A 24,269-nucleotide genomic window follows, 5' to 3' on the forward strand; every position below is an offset into this window, starting at 1 on the left:
TGGGCCCTGCTGGAGAATTGGTCCATAAAGGTAAATCCATGAAAATCTGGCCTCCCCGAGAGCAGCTTCACAGTAACTTATTCATTACACTGTTGCGTGAACTGGATCGATACAGGAAGCCAAGCAGCAATTTAGCCCCCCGCTCAGCAAACAAGTCCACTGACAAATGTTTCATAACCCCTCTATCTTATACTTATCATATTATATGCGTACATACCTCTTCCTCAAGAAGGAGGGTGTTGTGCTATGGCCATTACTTATGACATCTATAATCCTGTTCACACTGACAGTAATGAAATTTCTGGAGGTCGCTATATTGTTAGTTTCTACTAGACGCTTGTCTGCATTATCAACTGTATCAGTTGGTGAGTCCCATTGGTGGTCATTTACATAAAGATAGAGCTTGTATCAGCAACAGCTGCTGTAACTCTTGACACCAGAAATTGTCAACTCTCGTGGAAAGTTGACATCCAATTGTTTTTTATGTTGCAAATCGCTGTCACTATCAACGCCTTTTTAAAGCAATAGTTCACACAAAATTGAACATTTACGTTGTCATTCCAAACTAGTACATTGTGACTCACTTTGAAGGGATTGTTCACCCCAAAATTGTGTCAGTATTACTCACCCTCGAGCTGTTCCAAACCTGTATGAGTTTCTTTCTTCTGTTGAACACAAAATAAGATATTTTAAAGATTGTTTGGTAACCAGACAGTTGAAGCCACCTATTGACTTCCATAGTAGGAAAAAAAAAATCAATGGGTGCCGTCAACTGTCTGGTTACCAACATTCTTTAAAATATCTTATTTTGCATAAATTATGACAAAATTTTCATTTTTGTGTTAACTTTTACTTAATAAGAGTCGGGGCGCAAGAGTCATTTATCCCGCCGGTATCATAGCAACAGCGCCCGAGATCCGCCCACAAAGTTACTTGCGTTTCGCGTTTGATACTTGCCTTTCAGATCGTTAAAATAGGGCCCATAATATTATAAAGTATCCAAGTGTGTAAGATACATGTGTAATGCCGTATTTGCAATGCCTTCGGCCCATTATCCGGGCATGAAAGACCAACTCCTACTTGACCAACTATCTATAAAATGGGGAAATTTCTTATGATCAAATAGTGTTTAAAAAGTTTACATTTCAGGTTGGAGTCCTAAGTGTGCATCTCAAGACATTTACTGTTTTAATGACAATCGGCGTTTCTAAAAGCAACTGCAGTGATGACTTTACCAATTGCCGATTGGCTCTTGTATGTACAAGGCGGCACTTATTCAGCCATACTGCATGTTGCGTTTTCTCTTATTCATATTAATATGAGTGAACCGTCTTGGTATATATACTATTCAGTGCTTCACACTCCAGTACAGTAGATGGCGGAAATGTTTAGTTTGCGAACCAATGTGAAAGGTCCATTTTCACCACCTACTGGACTGGAGGGTAAAGCCCTTAGATTGCACACAATTTTACAGTCATTTGGGTTTGAAAGATCATAGGGGTAAGTGAAGGGTAAGGGTAGTTCATGAACCAAGAAAGTTTGATTCGAAGGTTACATATGACGAGGAATTCAGTTTTATTTCTCAAGAGCATGAACATTAAGGGCTCTATCATACACCCGGCACAATGCAGCTGTTTGTTTGTTTTTGTTTTTTGCTAGTTTCAGCTCGACGCAGTTATCATTTTCACGTCCTGCGCTACGTTCTTTATATAGCAAATGCATTTGCGCCGATTTGTGTGCCCATGGCCATGCTGGTCTGAAAACGAGGTGTGTGTTCAAGTGCATTGTTGGCACGTTGCTATTTTGAGGCAACTTAAATAGACTGCAATAAATAAATAGGCACAATATTGTTTTGTTATTTAAAGAGCGTGTTTGTAATATGCGCCTGTAGGCGGGTGCACAACGCGTGTACACTTTGTCCCATAGATGATCTTCTTTCGCGCTTTAACCTCGCGCACAAGCAGATCCGTTTCCTCTCTGGAGAAGTGTTCTGTTTTTCCGCTTGCAAATTCCGCCATGTGAATAGCTAATCCGCCATGGCACGAGATCAACTGGCATTTAAAGGGAATGGAAGATGAGACTGTGATTGGTTTATTACTCATTAAGAGAATAGGGACATGCCTTTCAGACCATGGCCTGGGGACACCGACCATTTTCCCTGTCGTTAAACTAGCAAAAGTAGATCCAGACACGCGCTAAGTGCACTTGCGCCGTGCGCTTTAGACCATGTGCTTAGATCATTAAAATAGAGCCCTGGTGACAAGTCACGGTGAAGCTCTAAAGGCATGATGATATGACTAGGCCTGGCAACACTAGTCCATGATAGACACAACTGCATGGATGGCCACTCAGTGCTTACGTGCACGATTCACTCGCTCGCTGGCTAAGCAGATGGTGAGTGGGCGACTGTCAATGGATCTGCTTTATATCGGCAAAGAATTGATAGTCTTTCGGTGTGCAGCCGAGTGTAACGTTGTCACGCCACTGTGGCCATGCTTCGAGCAAATACTGCTGGCTCTCCACTCGTACCCATCTGGGAGCAAATGTGCTTGTGCTAACGTGACCAAGTTTCCATGTTTCCTGTTGGTCCCATACAGCTGTGCTGGATCTGCGTGCATATATCCATGTTAATGCTTCCCTCAGGCCCGCAGTGAAGTCCATTCCGTCCTTGCATTTCCTTCAGCTGGTAAATAAATCCTTTGTTCTTCTATTGCTTTGTTCTTCTTGTCATAATTATTTATGATACAGCACAGTTTTTACCCGTAAGTCTGTCATTTTGCTTACTACCTGGACCAGTCGAGGCTGCTGCACAGCGACAAATCACTTGGGCAATTACTTTTTCGGCAAAAGGGATTGTAGAAACATGTTTAAAATAATGCTGTGTGGTTTCTTCGGTTTACATTTCCTTTTGACTTTGATGTCTTGTCCACTTTGCAGTTTACTTTGACTATGAATGAAGGGTCTGTCTAGCCAACATGTAAAGCAACTGACACAACTTTTTGTTGTTTTTACATCCTTTACAGGTTCAGGTTGCAGAACAGAAGATTTGAGCAAATAAATATGTAGGCTTATATGTAATCAGAATGTATGTTTACCCAGAAACCTGATTATTTCAACAATGTAACTCAGGAAAAATAAAATTCTGTGTCTTAACTGAAAGTCAAGTAAAGTTAATTGGCGGCTCCCATGTGTAAACTGTCCATTCTTGGCTTTTTTTATATTTTTATATAAAATTCTATTTAAATAATGCATTTAAAAAGCCCCAGAAGTTGATTAAAGCCAGGCACTCAGATTTTACAGTATATATGCATCAGATAGTCAGAGAATTGGGTGATACATATGATGTTGACAGTATTTCTTCTTTATTCCTTCTATTGCTTACTGTAAATCTCATGTGTCTTTTCTTGTTCACTTTAATGCATGCACAAACTTGACTTTGGGTCTATATTAAAAGAGTGTATCTATGATAGTGTCAGAAGAGCGGGGACCATAAATATGCAGAATTACACTACATTAATAATTCATTTGTTCCATAGCCTTTACCCTATTAAAGATTGAAAAGGATCCTCTTGATTAAAACGTTATCCTCTATAATCAGTAGGATACAAACTGACTTTTTATCCATCTAGCTCTCTCTTACTCATTCTATCCATGAAATATGAAGCATGAAATTGTTGCACTTTTATAATTAATCATTAATTCAGCTCCAGTGATCAAAATGTAGATGTAAAAGACTTGTGTTAGTGTTCATACAATGGCAACAGTTCTTCTAACCCTAACTGATGGAGTGTGTAGCTTTTCATTTCTTAAACAACCATGTACAGTAGGAAGACACATCATGGCCATATTCCAGGATGAAAATGTCAAGATTCATCAGGCTCAAACTGTGAATGGTTGTGAGGAGCATGAAGAATCATTTCCACACATGAGTCCAGATCTTAAATGCATTGAAAGTCTTTGGGATGTGCTGGAGGAGACTTTACAGAGAGCTGGACTCTTGCATTCTCAATACAAGACCAAAGATGTATTCACCTCTCGATGGAAATAACATCACAACATTCATTCCCATCAAGAGGTGCATACATTATTATTCAACATTTTCATCTTAGAATATGACCATGATGTGTCTTCCTACATGCTTAAGAAATGAAAAGCTACACACTCCATCAGTTATGATTAGAAGAACTGCTGCCAAACATATAACATGCTAGACACATAATAATCACTGCAAAAATGATCCAATCATAGACTCTTTAGCATTTGCGTATTTAAATCCAAACAGCGACTTTTTTTTTTTTTGGACCAGGCTGTATAAATTATTACAGATGGTAACGTTGAAATAAATAGTGTGACTCGAACATTCAGGTTCATAAATGAAGTGCATGTTAACAGCCAAACGAATCAGCTCGTGAATCCTAATGCCTTGTGTACGAAGTCTCAGATGTGCCTTAACATTAAATGCTTGTGATGTTCCCTCACCAACATTAGCATTGTTTTCCATTGCAGTCAGCCTGTGACAGTACTGAACATCAGCTGCATTATGTGGCTCAGATTCACCCCTTTTCAAAAGCAGCACACATTTTATTCCTATTTTGGGCGAGCCGGCAGGTGCGTTGAAGAAGCCGTACTGTCGAGCTCTTCTGTTGATAGAGGTGCTTCCCCACTCTTATGACAGAGATCTTAATAATTCAGTGACTCCTTCTACGCCTGTAGACTTCCCTCTGAGCTGGAATTTTAATTTGATCTCCCCAAAGTTTTTTCTTCCCATCATCCGAGGCACTTTCCTTTTAATTAGGTTCATTATTGTCTCATGAATGCGGTCTCTTTTTTATTTGTCCCCCCTGATGTGGATGGGGAACACGTATCGGAGCAGAGTGCAGAATTGGAGCAGAGTATTAGGTTTGTGTGGGGTTTTTTGTGTGTGTGTGTGTGCCAGACTGGTTGAGATGAACATCTCAGTTCTGAGTAATTCATAAGTAGACGAGAGTGGGGTAAGATGCGCCACCCTAAAAATCTAGCAAACTGGCCATTTTTACAGTACTTTATATTTAGAAATGGCCCATTATACACACTTTCCTGTGGTTTATAGATGCACAAAAGCAACACTGATAGGTGTTTATTTATGATAAAACATTTACTTAAACATGTTAAAGTGCCCCAATAATGATTTAAAGGTTCCTAATTTTGTTTTGGAGTCTCCTACAATAGGTTTACATGCATTTAAGGTCTAAAAACGCTTGAACTGAAACAGTTCGATAAAAGATTAAGTCTCTCTTAACCCCTCCTTTCCGAGAGCCAATTCTACTCTGATTGGTCAGATGGCTCTGGCTGCTGTGATTGGTCTACTCTACTCTGATTGGTCAGATGGCTCTGGCTGTTGTGATTGGTCTACTCTACTCTGATTGGTCAGATGGCTCTGGCTGCTGTGATTGGTCTACTCTACTCTGATTGGTCAGATGGCTCTGGCTGTTGTGATTGGTCTACTCTACTCTGATTGGTCAGATGGCTCTGGCTGTTGTGATTGGTCTACTCTACTCTGATTGGTCAGATGGCTCTGGCTGTTGTGATTGGTCTACTCTACTCTGATTGGTCAGGTGGCTCTGGCTGTTGTGATTGGTCTACTCTACTCTGATTGGTCAGATGGCTCTGGCTGTTGTGATTGGTCTACTCTACTCTGATTGGTCAGATGGCTCTGGCTGTTGTGATTGGTCTACTCTACTCTAATTTGGTCAGATGGCTCTTGGTGTTGTGATTGGTCTACTCTACTCTGATTGGTCAGATGGCTCTGGCTGTTGTGATTGGTCTATACTCCAATTGTTAATATTGTTTTAAAGTTGTTTTAATTCTACAATATATGGTGTAAAATCATCTGAGTGCTGCCCTCTTCAGGTTGAACGGTGGCTTCTGCAGTTGAATTTTCCTATTGGAAGTTGTGGGGCCCTGTGACGTAAGAAGGTACCAGCTCACTACGCCTTGCCTACAGAGAGACGGGTCTCAGGTGCATTTGCTATTTAAACAACGTGACCCAGGACGTGAAAATCATAACTGCGTCGGGCTGAAACTCTCAAAACACACTTGCGTCGCGCCTGATAGCGCCCTAAGTCTTTTTCTGGATGGTTAATGAAAATATGTACCAAAATAAAACTGCAATTGTGCATTAAAAACAGTTGAATAGTTCTCTCTCATCTTCCTCAAAGCTCAGCTTATGTAACAGGGATGGTCTAGTTCAAGACTTCTATGAGGACTATTGTTCTCCTCTGAGAAGTGAAGTGTGCCCTATCTGTGTTTATGTAACATTCAACCACACATGACCTCCCGAGTGTCCTTGAAATAGCCCTTATCTGGCCACACGTCTGGTTTTGCGGCGCGCAGAACACGAGGTGCTCTCTGTAACCCTCCTCTTTGTCAGGTATGATTAGAAAATAAATTAGTTGTTGGATTAATACAGACAAGAGGTTTTTCTGCTGCGGGTCTGGATGCTGAAGTCTGGGACTATTAATGGAATGCAAATTGATTTCTTCAGTTCTTCAGTCCTTCTGTGCTGGTGGAGAGAAGCGCTGTCATGCCTTTGATGAAAAGAATGTCTTCTTGTTTCTTTCATAGTCTGTCTTTTCATCAGAGGCCATGAAAGTCAAAAGCTAAATCCTCTTAGTGGGCAATCCTAGTTGTGGCATTGCGTTTATTGAGGAGTGACTGACGGTGGGATGTCAGTAGTGACGTTAATCCACAGGGAATAAATCTGAGCATTTCACAATAGTTTTTTTTTTTTGTCATAAATATATTATGCTTGTTATGTACTGTAATTTTCTTATGCATTATACAAAGATCATCTGTAAATGGGTAGAAGACATGGAATACTGTACATGGATGACATGTCGTGTAATGTTTTATGATGTAAATTATTTAAAAAAAATGTTTTTCATAACAGCATTTTGTGAAGTACTTTTTTATCAAATTGGTAACACTTTACAATAAGTTTTCATTTGTTAACACTAGTTTACATTAGTTATCATGAAACAACAATGAAAAATACTTTTACTAAAGCATTTATTCATCTTAGTTGATGTTAATTTCAACATTTAATGCATTATTAAAAGTCAAGAGTTGTATATGTTAGTTAATGAATCTGAACTAACAATGAACAGTTGTATTTTTTTAACTAACATTAACAAAGATACATAAATACTATATAACATATTTATTATAGTATTTATGAATTTTTGTTCATGCATTATCTATTATTGGACTTAAAAGATGAAGTGTTACCACTAAATTAAATACTAAGACTATGTGGAATAATTTAAAGAAATATATATCATATAACCATAAAAAAAATGAATTGGTGATGGTAAAGGTGATTAAATGATGAACCATTTACTAATTAAATGTATAATTGTAATTTCTGTAAATTCGTCTCCATTACTGAACCAAAAGCGCAGTGTATTCTGAGATTCTCTACAGAGGATAAAGCTGCCTTACACACTTCAGGAACGAGTATCCGCATTAAAATGCTGCACAAGATGTTTTGAAGAGAGAAATGAAATGCACTCTCCTTTAAAGCCTAAAATCTTTCTGTTTTTCCCCATCATTGGGCAATTTTTTTTATTTTAGTTTGAGTTTTTTGTTGTGTGCAGACTCGTATATAATGGAGAAAACTTGCACATTTGATAAAACATTATCTCTTGTTTTCCACGGGAAGTCACTTTGCTTGAGTGCTGGCGCTGTTAGCATGTTCAGCTCTCCTTGGTTAAAATCATTAGCAGCCCATTGACTGGATGCTCTGTCTGCTCCTCTCCTCCTTCCTGAGAGCTTTAACCAGTAGGGAGTGTCATGTTTCATCATTTCAGCCTTTCTGAAAATCAGCTGATTCTCATAGGATTTTCTGTAGCTTCCATGAAGGAAACTTTACTCCTTTACTCTAGTTGCTCATATATGTTACTTGAACTGAAATTCCCATCTTCCACTTGACGTGCAGCAAGTGTTTGCATCCGCGACACATTGTCATTTTTTGTCACATTGTACTATATTATAAAATGTCATTTATTCCTGTGATTACTCCAGTCTTCAGTGTCACATGATCCTTCAGAAATCATTAATGTGATGATTTTCTGCTCAAGAAACATTTATGAATATTATCAATGTTGAAAACAGTTGTGCTGCTTCATATATTCGTGGAAACCATGATACATTTATTTTCCAGATTCTTTGATTGATAGAAAGATCAAAATAACACCACATATATATATATATATATAGAGAGAGAGAGAGAGAGAGAGAGAGAGAGAGAGAGAGAGAGAGAGAGTTTTTGTCATTATACAGTACATGTCTCTAACATCATGTTTGAATAATTTTTAACTAATTTTAATTAGTTTGATTAATTAAAAGTTCTATATAATTAGTCTAATCCATATGTTCGTTTGGATAGTTTTAAATATGGATATTTTTCTTACACAAACTTATCGCTACGCTTCAGAAGGCCTTTATTAACCCCCGGGAGCCTGTGGAGCAATTTTATGAAGGATAGATGCACTTTTATGATGGATAGATGCACTTTTATGATGGACAGATGCACTTTTATGATGGACAGATGCACTGCACTTTTATGATGGACGGATGCACTTTTATGATGGATAGATGCACTTTTATGATGGATAGATGCACTTTTATGATGGATAGATGCACTTTTATGATGGACAGATGCACTTTTATGATGGACAGATGCACTTTTATGATGGACAGATGCACTTTTATGATGGACGGATGCACTTTTATGATGGATAGATGCATTTATGATTGATAGATGCACTTTTATGATGGATAGATGCACTTTTATGATGGATAGATGCACTTTTATGATGGATAGGTGCACTTTTATGATGGATAGATGCACTTTTATGATGGATAGATGCACTTTTATGATGGATATATGCACTTTTATGATCGATAGATGCACTTTGATGATGGATAGATGCACTTTTATGATCAATAGATGCACTTTTATGATTGATAGATGCACTTTTATGATCGATAGATGCACTTGTATGATCGATAGATGCACTTTTATGATCGATATAGACACACTTTGGACACACTATGGACTTCAAAACAGAACCAGCCATTCGCTGCCATTATAAAGCTTGGAAGAATCAGGACATTTTTTTATGTAACTCTCAATATATTCGTCCGAAAGAAGAATGTCATACACACCTATAGGATGACTTGAGGGTGAGTAAATCATGGGTTAATTAAAAATGTTGGGTGAACTATCCCTTTAAGCTTCTATATAACCTTTTCTTCTAAGAGTGTGTGATACTACCATGTTGGAGAGAAATAAACAGGGCTTGAGAGGAGCTTTAGTTCTTATGCGGACTATTTTCTCAGTTAATTTAATCAGATGTTCGGTCCCAGTTTACAACTGACATACACTTATGAGAATGGTAGTAGGAAAAAAAAGAAAAGTTTGGATAAAAACAACAACAACAACTAAAAACAAATATAAGATGTAAATTTATGCAAATTTGGTACTGGGACTGAATCATTATTTTTCAAACGGGACCACGGAGGCCCCCTAAACCAAATCCATTAAAATGAATTAGCTGCAAAATAAAAATATGAAAATGAATAAAGGAAAAGCATACTTTTACCTCTGTCTTTAGATGTCTCACGAAAGCTGTCGTGGTTTTAAAGCTCAGAACAGAAAAGTCATGCTGTGCCTGTCCTGTGTCTCTTAAATTGCACCATGTAGTCAGGCACTGTCTTGGAAAACTGCTCCCAATTACTGGATGGAGAGGCAAAGGCCATGCTGTACCGCGGTAAAAATGAGGCCCTGGTAATACAGTGACAGAACCTGCTAGCCTAGTAGACATGGAGAAACACTGCTCACTGTCACCATGGCCTTTAGCTCTCCACTGTGCTCTGAGGACGTGAAGCGTGCTTTTTCACTTTAGCATATATTTCTTTGTGCCTTTGCATTCACATCCACTGTCAGCACAACTGGTATGCTGAAAACATGTTTCTAAACATCAAATAACAATCCCTTTTGATCCTTTAATGTAGGCAAAAGCACACGGCAATGAAAGGGTTAAACTAAACCATCAAGAAACTGTAACTGACACACACACACACACACACACACACACACACACACACACACACACTGTATATAAGGATCAGTTGGTGACTGATTACCAGTTAGTTGAGCTTGAAGACTTAACAACATTTTAAACAAAACATAAAATCAAGACTGTGACAGAAATTAGTCCTTGATAATATCTCAATGCAATACCTAATAAAAGTAATTATACCCGAAAACTGTGTTCTTAGCAAATAGTTCCCTTGAATGTTTTTCTTTACACTTTATCTGGTTTTATCTGTTTTGTAACTTGAATTTGTGGTGGACGGCCATACTTAAAGTCGCCATAATATCAAAATTAGTTGTTTTTTTATGGAATATTGCAGTATTTATTATAAATTATTTATGCATGCACATCATCATTTGTTTAATTAATCTTTAATCAAAATATTTTCCCCCGCTCTTGTAGCATCTCTTCTCTTCTCTGATGATGTGGGCGGGGCAACCTGTCACTCACATGAGATCAGCCAATAGCAAACCACAACCATCCAATCATATCCCAACAGACAAAATCAAGCCCCGCCCACATTTGTTATTGTTCCAGAAGTCATTTATCTCAGATATCCTTTACAATAGGAAATAAAAGATTATCATGCTGACTTTAAGCATCCACAGAATCTGCACAATTTGTCCACCTTTTGTGCTGACGTGAGTGGAAATCTGTGAAATTTGGTCAAATGGATTTAAATATGATAAAACGTGATAAATTAAGCCCATAGTATAGCAAAAAAAGCATGATCAAATTAGCATTACCCAGAATAGTTAAAGGGATTGTTCCCCCAAAAATTCTGTCATTCTTCACTCACCCTCATGCCTTTCCAAACCCATCAGACTTTTTTTGTCTTTCATGAAAAGAATTTGAAGAACTGGTCAGTCAGTGGCAACAAATGGCACTGAGACTTTTAAAAGGTTAGTTCACCCCAAAATCAATTTCTCACACTTATGTTGTTCCAAACACAAAATATTTGGTAATTTGGTAGTCATTTTCTAGTAGTAAATTTAGGTGAAATAATCATTTAAATTGCACAAAGTACATAAATCACCATAAGTGTATCATAACATTCAACACTCCACGTCCATAACCATTTTCAAAACTCACTTAAAAACTCATCTTTTTAGACAGTCATATTGTCTTTAGTTTTTAATTTTTAAAAAATGTCTCCTGTTGTTGTTGTTTTTTAAATAGTATTACTATGTTATGATAATGCATGTTCTCGCTGATTCAATGTTCAATGCATTGAGTGTTTTATTGTTGATTTTGTAAGGTTACCTTGAGTGTTGAGAAAGGCGCCTATAAATAAAATGCATTATTATTATTATTATTATTATTATAAAAGCAGTCCATACAACTCATGCACTATATTCAAAGTCTTCTGAAATCACATGATAGTGTTGTGTAAGGAATAAACTGAAATTTGAATCATTTGTCACTGACTTTAGTCATTGAGTTGAATCCTGGAACCGAATCTGTACGATTTGTTACAATTTGAACTACTGCCAGATCAACTGATTCATTGAACACATGTATAAAACAGAAGTCCACACCTCAGACCTCTCTACTTCTTTCATGAGCTGGATGTCAAGATGTGCAGCACATGACTTGAATGGACTAATTTTATGATGCTTTTCGAAGCTTCGTCTCCCTTCATTGCTATTTTTATGATTGCACGGGAAAAGAGCGACCTGTGTCATTTTTAACAATCCCCCTATTGTGTTCCACACAAGAATGTCAAATGGTTTTGAAAAATTGTCTAGTTCGGCCCCACCGAGCAAAAAAGCTTGATGTCACCTTCATATTGGATAGAAAGGGTTTCTGGAAAGCGTGGAAGGACAGTTTTCAATTACAGCGGTGAGAGGATAGCGGAGGCTAAGTCTGTTCAGTTCTATACTATTAGAAGTTATGTATACATTAAACCTGTGGGCTGAAAATGAGAACGCCGGTGTTTAATTTATCACATTACCAAGGCCGTTTAATGAATCTCTTTGGCTTCATGGGAGTTTTGCACTGGGTTTTATTAACATCCGTAATTAAAGGTTGGGGAAAGCAGCTGACAGTCTGTCAGTCTGTGTAAAATAGGCTATATAAAACATGTACACGTGCTAATATTAAACAACAAATATATTCGTCTGACTATAAAAATAATTGTTTAAAGAATAATTTTTTGGTGCCATTAACTCTGGCAAATTAATCAGGAAAATATATTGCACTTCCAGTTTTGACAAAAGAAAGAAGAGATGAGGTTTCTGTCTGCTCTTGCACTGAGTTGTTTAGAGTTTCGTTTGATAAAACTAATCCTCAGTCAACGTCAAATGAATTCTGGTTTCTGCAATTTGATCATAAACAGCTAACAAACGTCTGCTCCGAGACGCACTCCCGCTGCCTCTCAGGTTCAGCTCTTCTTCTGTCACTCAGAATAGATTTCATATCTGTGCTGTTGTTGTTTTTTCTCTCTTATGTGCCTCGTTGCAGTTTGTCACACACACACCTTTCCATTTGCGGCAAAGCCTGTATGAATAACTGCACCTGCCGACTCCCACACCAAATTTTGCCAGGCAATAAAACAGAGTCAGCTCCAATAAAATGGAATTGTTGTGTGTGTTTGGATCACTGTTCGCCTTCTGTGGCCACTGAATTATTGAACACCTGTGTGTTCACTGGAAATGTCAGCTGTTCTTTTTACCAAGCTAGACGGAGCCGAAGAGACAGAGGAAGCTACGCATGAACCATAAACCTCAATGGAAATAACATGCTAGCTCACAATATATCATCTTAATTGATTCATTGCATATTTTTGAATTATTGAAGTTGAAAATAAAGCGGGGGGAAGTGGATGTGAAGGCCGATGTTCAACATGCTTGCTTTTCTTTTGGGTCTTGTTAGCTTTGTTAGCCAAAAATAGTGACGCTACTAACTTCAGTTTTCATAATAATGTATCTTGTCCAGTAACAAGCTATATTTTCTGACAAGTAGCGATGTTGCATGACACATATTGTGACATATCGGATTGTATTGCCCCTCCGGCTTTAGCTGAGAGAATATAACAAAATTGTCCTAAAATATCCTCTCTCTCATATGAAACATTAAGAAGGGTGATTCATTTTACATAATTGTGTCATTCGGTTGGTTCATGCAAATGAAATGCTTCACAAATGACTCTGAAGCCCTGATGATGATGCATTGTGCTGTATCTTCTTTGGTAGAATTATTTAGTTAAAGTCACACTGTTTGCGGTTACATAAAGTATGCTGTTTTCTAGTTGTAGTTGCCAGATAAATTCTGCTCTGGTCATAAATCATATGGGGCCAGTTGTCAGAAAAGCTGTATCTCAATAAAAGAGGTCAAAGTCAGAGGTCTTTACAGATACTGTCCTCCATACTGTTGCATAAAACAGGTTAGCACTGATTTTGCTGAAAAGTTTATAATAGGCTTTATAAGGCAGGTTCCAACTTCAGAATGTGACAACGTGCCAATATCAGTGTTGTTTTAGTATTATTTAAATACTATTATAATATGTATTAATATTTAAGTTTTAATATTTTTTTTTTTATACATATATACAGTTGTAATTGAAATTTTACCATTGAAAATCAGGTACATTGGCACAATTTACAGACTTCCGGCTGTTTGCAATGAACCAATCAAACAAAAGTCATTGAAACACAACAAATGTTTCAAGTTGTTTCTACAAATTCAACTAAAAACACAACTTTTATTGACTTCTACAGTCTCAAAATAAGTCAGCCACTTCATGGCAATCTTTAGTAGAAAAGATAGTGTTTTTATGACCTGCTGCAAACGACATGTATAACCAGACACCCGCTTCTGGCAGCGTTTCTGAGGAATCGGAGCCATTCTTCATGAGCAATGGCCTCCAGTTCAGTAATATTCTTGGATTTGCGTATTGCAACGGCATTCTTTAAATCTGACCAGAGATTGTATGTGGTGTTCAAGTCAGGTGACTGTGATACCACTGTAGAATCTGCCAGGCTTCTTTTTCTTTTCATCACATAATACATTATAGACTTCTATAACTCAATGTTAGGCTGCATAGATTAGGTCAGCCTGAACTGGGAACACTTCCCTTAAATCCTGATGTACTCGTAAGAAGAATGGCATCTACGCTAATTTTAGTGTCTTTGTTTATCCCGAGGTTTTCCCGCAGCCTGCCGGATCCAGATCTGACGAAGGACCTTCGCCTGGACCCGATGACAACGCAGTCCTGAAGTGCCAACTAGCCTTTCCCTGTGGAGGTTCCCTTTACCACTCTACAGATAAAGCGCTGTCGGGATAATTTGGATTTTGCGTATCTACCCCGAAGTGATAAAATTGTCTAAAAATGTTTAAGGTCAGACAAGTAGTTTGTTAAGGCTTGGTTGGTAGGGAATTACAAACCTGCGCACATATATTCAAATGCGCATAACTATATAATTAATTATTGGTGCGCACGTGATCGCCATCAGCGTTTCTCACGGGTTCGCGTTTAAAGTCTGTGTAGAGAGAACGGTGTCGTTTTAGCGGTCTCTAATTTAATAACTAATGATCGTTGCGACGGAAGTGAATCAATTAAAACTAACTTTAGCTGGAAAATATCTTTATTCAAGAACCGCTATAAAGCTAAAACAATCTCTGTTACCTTAAATTATCCGTTTATCACTGTAAAGCTGCTTTGAAACAATCTACATTGTTAAAAGCGCTATATAAATGAAGATGACTTGACTTGACTTTCATCGCTCCACAGAACAGAATCCCAAAATGTCTGTGGCTTTCTGTGGCCACCAAGTTTTGCTGCAGGTCTTTTGCAGTCACTCAAGGGTTTTTCTGAACCTGCCTTCTCAGAGATCTGGTTGCAGCCGTTGATATCTTCCTTTTTCATCTTCCTTACCTGTCTCGTCCAGGTAACCACTGTTCCTTTAACTATGAACTTGCGAACTATGCTTCTAACGGTATCTCAAGGAACATTTAGTACCTTCGCCATCTTTGTATCCTGTTCCTTGTTTGTGAAGGGAGATATGATATCTTCTCTTAACTTTTTGGACCATTTATTTGACTTATTGCCATATTTCTAACGTGCAGTCAAACGTGACATTCAACAAACCTAGCCAGTTCAGACAGTTCATGTGTTCTAGCTCAAGCACACCTGGTGCCACTAATGAAGCCCTTGATCAGTTGCATCATTATTTGGCAAAAAAGTTGTCAAACTGCTTATTGCGTTATTATCACAAATAAAACCATTGACTCCAAGCACAACTACAGTACGTAATATGCTTAAACAATCAAATAGTTTATTAATATTTTAAATGAATAAACGGCGAAGATATCAATTTTCCTAGGCCAGACATCACTTTTTGACCACTACTACAGTCTATATATTTGATTCTGATTGGTCAATCGCACCATCCAGCGGTATGTTATTCCCGGATAACAATCGCTAAAAACAGATAACACCCATTCAAGTTACTGAAGTCTTGAAACTCTTGCTAGGAACGTTTTTTCTTTGTGGAAGTTTTATTAAAACTCAGTCAAATCAATACTTTCTATACAGTTACTTAATTATGTCATCCGTTATTGTGGACTCGCTCTCTCTTGTTTCATACAAACACAGCTGCTGCCATTTTGCGACTATTGTCTTGTACACTGTAATGGTTTATAAGATAACAAACAGGTAAGATTTTAAAAGTTTCATCTCAAATCAATATCTCTTATCCCCATAATAATAATATTTACTGTATTTGATCAAATGCTGTGTAGTAAGTGGTATGACTGTATACCGTATCCCTTAAATGTCTGTGTAGTTTGAACTTGCTGCGCTAGCAACTGCTCTCTCCGCAGAAGCTTTGTGTTTAAAGACCTAATAAAATATTTCGACTCTAATTATTTAGCGGGATAATGTACATCCAGCCGGTTGTTATGGCAGAATAAACCCCGACAGGGTGATGCAAGACCGTCCGGATTCCTCTGATGAGGTTTATCCTGCGATAACAACCGGCTGGATGTACATTACCCCTTACATACAGTAGTTAACAATAACTACACTGGTCAATATAGCTAGTTTTTGTTAGTAGTGTGTAGTTAATTATTTTATTTTTTTAAGAACATCTTGGCTCCAGTTAAACTCCTAGCTTGGAGTTGCTTCCCAGATTAGCATTTTATTCCTTATATAATGCTGATGTGAGAGATAAAAAGGGAATGATTTTTTAAAAAGTAAGAAACTTTAGTGTTGGATAAAAATCACTTTATCCAATTATCTGCTTTGGCTGTTTGGGATGCGTGAAAGCGTACATGTCCCAGTGGCAGCCGGTGATAGCCTAAAAAGTGTCAGGCTCTGCATCTACTCTCACAGTAGATCTCTGGCTGTTAGACGGCGTCTGCGCGCCAGCCGACGGTTCCACAAGTTCACAGAAGCGCTTTCCACAGCATGTGTGGGTAGAAAACCGTCACGTTTCACAGATATATTCATAGCTATCTTTTTTTACAGCGGTCTATTTATATCAGCGTTTTTTCGGTCTTTCTGGGGTTTACGTTAATTGCTTTCCCTTTACCTCTGTCTTTGTTCCCACTAACTGTGGTTTGATTAATTATCTCTCCTCACACATCACCAGGTATGATCATTCCTTATGTGTCAATCAGTTACGGATTAGCTTCCCCAGGGATCACACTCATCTGGAGGTTATTTTTAGCTTCTTCACAGTGAGGATTGAGAGAGGCTGTATTGATATACAGAGATGCGGGGAGAACCGTGCATTTACGCTTTAACCTTTACACTATTAAAAATAAAGGTTACAAAAGGGGGTTTTCACAGCAATGCCATAAAAGAACCATGTTAGGCTCCCACAAGACTTTTTTCGCATTGTGAAGAACATTTTAATAATCTAAAGACGCCTTTTCTCCACTATAAAGACCTTTTGTGGAATGGAAAGATTCCATGGATGGTACAGGTTCTTCATGGATCCATCAATCCCAATAAAGAACCTTTATTTTAAAGAGTACACACACACACACACACACACACTTCTGCCTGTCATCGCAATTGTCTGTTTCAATGGAAATAGACTTTTCCAGTTACAATATCCAGGTGAAACTGGGAAAATTAGACTATCGTGCAAAAGTTACTTTATTTCAGTAATTCAACTTAAAAGGTGAAACTAATATATTCCCTAGACCATTACATGCTAAGTTAGATATTTCAAGCCTTTATTTGTTATAATTTTGATGATTATGGCTTACAGCTTATAAACCTTGCACGATATTCACATTTGATTTTCACCTGTACTATGATCCCAAATTTCTTTTCATTTTATTATTAACTTGTGTTTACTTCGCTCAAAGAGTCTTGTTAGATACGTTTATGGTGTTTTTTTTAATGGTCATTTTGGGGGATTTACAGCTGTCATTGGATGGAAAAGAGCTGTGTGAAGATTCTTCCAAATATATATTTTTTGTAAAGTCATACAGGTTTGGAACGACACATCATGAGTAAATGATGACAGAATGCTCATTTTTGGCTGAACTATGCCATTCATCTTAGTTTAGTTGTTGTACTGCAGCTTTTTCTGCACAAATAAGTTATACAACAGTGTACGTCAGGTCAAGCTAATACATAGATCAAACTCGTTCAGGGAGCTGCCAGTCAACACACACACACACACACACACACACACACACACACACACACTATAAGCCTCGTCTCAGGGGAGGAGCTGGATTAACAAAGAACAAGAAACTACAAAGTTTTCACTTACACAGCGCTCTCCTGGGAGAAAACCAAAGTCAAGCATGATTCCTTTTTTATTTGTGCATGCTGCATGTAAGCAAGACTGCAGAAAACTGAGAAAAAAGCCAAGGGTTTGGACTCTTTATAAAGCAACGAAGTGAAACAAAATGGCTGACAGGCAACTGCAGCAAAGCAGCTGCTGGGATTCCAGTGCAGATCAACGGGGAGTTGTGAGGCTACATCGGATTCACTTTGCCGATATTGGATTTGCAGTCAGCAGGCCTGGTGCCCATTGGGATGTACACTCACATCATAAAGCATCAGAGAAGCACCCAGAGTCCAACAGCTCCGAGATGCTCAGTGTTTTTGACTTAAGTTTTTTGTTAATGCAATTCTACGCTTCCTACAGTTGCTGTCGTTACGTTGGTTGAAATGAAGCAAACTATCAGCATACATTTTACATTGTGTCTATGAATATGCAATAACTTTCAAATGTTTGCTTTGACTCTGTACATTATTAATGTATTAGCAACATCTAAACAGTTTTACAGATGAACAAAGATTGAATTCATAGATTGATTTTTGATAATCATTAAAAATATAATATTTAATGCATTTACCTCATTTGAAGTTATAAAGCATGGTAACACTTTATTTCAATGGTTAAATTTAGACATTCTACTTGCAATAAGTAACTTGTGAACTAACTCTTATTAGAGTAATAGGAGACTGTAGTAGACTTGGTTCGGGTGAGTAGAATAAGTTTACATGTAGTAACAAAGTTACTTACAGTTAGTAGAAGTGAACCATCATTTCTGTGTGATTTCTGGTGCCCTATTCAACGAGTTGTGAAGCAATTTACATCTCGTACAGCCTGTACACTTTTGCATACCAAGGCAACGACTGACTCATTTGTATAACTTTGGAAAGAGCTCCATTATCAGCGTTACCATTATTTTTACTATACTAGCTTCTTTTTTTTACTTCATACATTAATTAATGTTTATTGATTAACTTAAATCCTCTAAACTTGTTTAAAACTCCACACAACCACTGGTTTGCATGAGAATTTCTTTGTTCGATCATATTGTGCAGTATAAAAAATGCTGGGTTGTTTCAACCAAATTTTGGGTCAAATATGGACAAACCCAGCTTTTGGGTTACATTTTTAAATTAAATTTTTAACCCAATGTTTGGGTTTGTCCATATTTGACCCAAAATTGGGTTAAAACAACCCAGCATTTTTTAGAGTGTAATCGACCAGTCTCTGTTGCCCCGTTTCCACCGTAACAGCGCTGGATCTCCTGCCGGCGCTTGTAGACTCACATCGCGCCCCTGTATGTTGCTTTGCATAAAAGTCAACAATATACAGCACAATAATGAATTTATAGATAAATCAAAATGTGCACAAACCTGTATTTCACTGAAGACACGCACCAATATGACGCACTGCTCTCTCCTGAAAGAGTTTGCTGAAAGCCTGCGATAAATACATGGGTTGTTATATCTGACCCAGGGTCTGGGTAACACAAAACTACCCAAACACTGAAAAAATAACCCAAGATTGTTTAGAGTGTATGCAATGACCTCAAAACACTTTAATCATAATGCATGATTTGTAAACTAAGACATTTGTACCTTTTCATCACATAACCAGCTCCATATGTACAGCTTTTCTGACGTGGTAAACCGGAGTCACGGTAAAAGAGCTCAAACTCTTGTAGAAGCAGATATAATGGCATGTTTGCTTCAGCAAATGTGTTTTTATCTCACTGTTGCTTCTGTTAACACTATCAGTCAGGTTTTGTGAAGGTGATGCATTATTTTCTGAACACTGAAGTGCCACGAGATGTACAAAAAAACAACATGATAAAACATTTGCAGATTCACATTCATCCGTTTCAACGCCACCCTTTTAGTGCAACTCACTGGACATTTCATTCTAGAAAAGGGATGTTTTGTTATTTCACTGACATTTCTCCACAGGCGCGTGTTTCTAATGAGCAACTGACGCGAGAAACAGACAGAAATTCAAGTCATTTTTCATTGATGATCTTTGAGCTATAAACTCCACCAGATTCATGAGTTGTTTCGGGTCTGATCTTTTAAATGAATTGGTTGAGACAGTTCGCAAAACTGATTTGAATAATTGGTTTATGAATCAGACTGATCCGGTTTTCATGTTCATAACTCATTTGCTTTAGTGTTGAACAGCTCACTGAAGGGAAGATGATAACCACAGTCAATAACGGCTTACATTTCTGTCCGTTCATCACACAAAACTATTGTATGGCTTCAGATGAATTTAAATATAGCGACTGTTTTCATGGTACGTTTTTGGGTGGTTTTTGTCATTCATGGTCAATGATCTGTTGTTGTATGAAAAATAATACAGCAAATAATAATACATTTTTGGGTGAACGTACATTTAAAGGGGTGGTAAAGTATGATTTCACTTTTCTAACTGTAGTTAGTGTGTAATGTTGCTGTTTGATCATAAACAACATCTGCAAAGTTACAACGCTCACAGTTCAAAGCAAAGGAAGATATTTGCTTTTAAAGAAAAGGACTACAACAAACGGCTGGTAGGAACTACACGACATTCCTCCCGGGTTAGTGACATCACCAACCCTAAAATGTACATAAGCCCCGCCCCCTGAACACACAATCCATGTTGAGAAGAGGAAGAGTTGCTGTAGTCGAGCACATTTGTGAGTCAGCTCAAACTTTAGCATCCATATTTTCACATGCAATAGAAAGTCACTCTGTGTGCGTCTCACAACAGTTCCTATACGACCGATTTATAGATTATCATGACAGAATATGCTAATTAAAGATAGTTAACTCCACATCAGCAACATAAACTCATCAACTAACCATTCAGAGACGTCCTGTTGCTTCTACATGTTGTCACTTCTTCTTGAGTCTCTCCATCTTTGTCTGACTCCGGTTTAACATTAAAGGCAGAACAGTTTCTGTCATTTTAGTGTGTGTGTGTGAGGTGATCGCAGCTGCTAACACACAAGCTCTTGAAGCCCCGCCCTCTGCAGCAGCTCATTTGCATTTAAAGGGCCAGGCACAAAACGGTGCGTTTTTGCAAACCCTCAAAAAGTAACAACTTTAACATGCTATATAAAAATATGTGGGGTATTTTGTGCTAAAACGTCACACACACACATTCTGGGGACATCAGAGACTTATTTTACATCTTGTGAAAATGGCGTTTTACCATGCCTTTAAGATGATCTTTCTCTATTTTCACTATCTCTTTCTCCTTTTTTACACTCCTAGGACGAAGCGAATGAGCCACTGTTACCGTGTGGAGTATCGTCACATGGAGAGGACCCTGTCCCAGGAGGAAGTGCGCATTATCCACACACACATTGAGCAAGCAGCCGAAACTGAGCTCGGAGTTCAGGGAAGATTCTGAACTTTCCCAACGACCCTCATCTGGAGATTCACAGATGTAGACACATCTCTCTTTGGTAACGGATAACATGGGGAAACTCTTCTTTAAGCGGCTACAACTGCACATAATCGGAGAATCAAACCAAATCGTCATTATTTGTTCATTATCATGTCCTTCTGAAAAGTTTTCATGCAGCTTTTTTGCAGATATCATCATTAATGGCATTAATAGCTCAGCCAAAAATGAGTCCGCCGTAATTTACTCACCCTTATGTCATTCGAATCGTGTGTGTGTGTGTGTGTGTGTGTGTGTGTGTGTGTGTGTGTGTGTGTGTGTGTGTGTGTGTGTGTGTGTGTGTGTGTGTGTGTGTGTGTGTGTGTGTGTGTGTGTGTGTGTGTGTGTGTGTGTGTGTGTGTGTGTGTGTGTGTGTGTGTGTGTGTGTGTGTGTGTGTGTGTGTGTGTGTGTGTGTGTGTGTGTGTGTGTGTGTGTTCTGCAGAAGTAAGCAAGTCATTTGAACAAAGTTGAGTAAAGGATGACAGAATTTTCTATTTGGAGTGAACCATCCTTTTAAAATTCACATTTTTGTACTCTATATTACTAATTTTGATATTTACATTGGTTTAATGGCACATTTTTGAAGCTTGACAGACATGATCACTATAAACTGTAACTGTGTGGAAACTGGAAGGTAAAAAGCAGAATACAGGTTTGAAATGACAAGAGGCTGAGTAAATAATGACATAATTGTAATTTGGGGGCGACCAACCCTTTGACACTTGCCAGATTTGACCTTGAAATGACTTTTTGGGTCATAATAACCTCTCTAGGTCGGATTGCACTCCCACACCACAGGCCGACTCCAGCTTTATAATATTACAAACAGCCGGATTTAACACGCATGTCAAACAGGCCTTTTACACATCTGGATCCGTGCCAGCCGGGTGATCAGCAGGAAACTAGAGCCCTTATTTCTAGATTAGTATCTTCTTAGGAAAGATATGAGGAAGCCTGTAATGAGCTGACGCCCAGACATTAGCAGGAAAATTAAACTGGAATTATTTTCAATAAATATCCCATAAGATGTGGTTTTATGTGTACAGAAACAAGGAGTCATTACTTCATCAGACTCATGACTGTTGAATGAAATTCTGACTATAGCAACATGTTGGCGTGTGACATGTCAGTGACAGCTGTACACATAATAAACAGATTTAAGCATGAAAGATGTGTGAGCTTCAGCGGATACAGACTATTTGTCATCACTGTCTAAATTGTGATCTTTGAAATTAAATTATTAAAACACTACCGGTCAAAGGTTTACATTCAGTAAGACTTTTTTTTTTTTAAAGAAAATCACTGTTTCCACAGAAATGTGACCCTGGACCACAAAACCAGTCACGAGTCGCACGGGTATATCTGTGGCGATAGCCAACAATACATTATATGGGCCAAAATTATCGATTTTTCTTTTATACCAAAAAATCATGAGGATATTAAGTAAAGATCATGTTCCATGAAGATATTTTGTAAATTTCCTACCGTAAATATATAAAACATGTATTTTTGTGAGTGAATGCTGCACAATCGTGAACATAAATGCACAACTTTAAAGGAGATTTTCTCAATGTTTCGATTTTTTTGCTCCCTCAGATTTCAGATTTACAATAGTTGTATCTCGACCAAATATTGTCCTATCCAAACAATTTCAAAATTGTGACCCATGTGACTGGTTTTGTGATCCAGGGTCACAATACTTCAACATTGCATAATGAAAATGCAGTTTTCAACATTGATAATATTCAGAAATGTTTCTTGAGCATCAAATCATCATATTAGAATGATTTCTGAAGGATCATGTGACACTGAAAATTGTGATGTAAATTGAAAATTGTGATGTAAATTGGATTCAGCTTTGATCACAGGAATAAATTACATTTTAAAACATATTTAAATAGAAAACAGTTTGTTTGGATTGTAACAATATTTCCACACACACAAAAAAAAAAACCTTTTTTACTGTATTTATGATCAAATAAATGCAGCCTGGATGAGCATAACTTCTTTCTAAAACACAAAAAATCTCACCGTCCCCAAACTTTTGAACGGTAGGGTACATTTCTGTTTTATACACAGTACACTTTTATACTCAACTTTTTAATATGTCTATATATATATAATAATAATAACCAAGAATGTTGTTTTGCTTAGCCAGTCTTCCCTTTCATCCATTCTTTTGTTTGTTAGATGTCATGTTTGTTTTTAGATTACTGAATATTATTCATCTTCAGATCGCCCTTTGGATCCAACATGAACAATACATCCCCATTATCCCGGCCCTGCTTCATATGTATACTGAGACAGATTGGAAAAGCTGACCCCAACCAGGATGGCATTTGTTGGATCATGCGAGACTCCTCTGCATCTTAATGAGCCCTTATGGTGCGGTCCATGTGTCGTGCTCTCGTTTCTGAGGAGAGGCTAACGAATACAGGGATCTTCCTTTGGGGAACAAGCTCAATTAGAATCCAGTAATGAATTTTTGATGTGTTGCGATCAGACCCTGAATGAATGGGACGGTCCAGCGGGGCTGCTTCTTACGCGGTTATGCGTTTCTTTTGATTTATGCGAGATAGGATTTGATCATTCATTTAAATGCTAGTTTTAGAGAACAGAAAATTAAAGGATGTACAGAAAAAGAAATGTTTCGTTTGTACAAATACACTACCGTTCAAAACTTTGGGGTCGGTATGTTTTTGAAGAAGTCTTATGAATACAGTAAAAACTACACTAATGTGGAAGTATTATTGCTAGTGTTGTCAAATCGATTAATCGAGATTAATCGCATCTAACATAAAAGTTTGTAAATGTGTGTGTATATACATATACCGTGTGCACACATATACATACACAAATATGTGTGTGTGTGTGTACATTTATATATACACAAACTTGTATGTTAGAAGTACTAATTATTACAATTTAAAACTTGTTTTCTATGTGAATTTATATAAAGTG

General features: G+C 37.7%; 1 protein-coding gene across 3 annotated transcripts in view; it reads left to right on the plus strand.

Moving 5' to 3' along the window:
• The window catches only part of fars2 (phenylalanyl-tRNA synthetase 2, mitochondrial), a gene marked incomplete at its 5' end in the record, with an annotated part of 156,027 nt that extends 133,447 nt beyond the window's left edge, over window positions 1-22,580 (plus strand). For all 3 annotated transcript variants that reach the window (XM_079602429.1, XM_079602431.1, XM_079602430.1), the window contains one exon: window positions 21,136-22,580. In XM_079602429.1, the coding sequence (XP_079458555.1) occupies window positions 21,136-21,274 (139 nt within the window). In that variant the 3' untranslated portion in view covers window positions 21,275-22,580. The remainder of the gene's footprint in view (window positions 1-21,135) is intronic.
• Between the last annotated feature and the right edge of the window lie 1,689 nt (window positions 22,581-24,269).

This window comes from Phoxinus phoxinus (assembly GCF_949152265.1).
Source record: "Phoxinus phoxinus genome assembly, chromosome: 24".
NCBI lineage: Eukaryota > Metazoa > Chordata > Actinopteri > Cypriniformes > Leuciscidae > Phoxinus > Phoxinus phoxinus.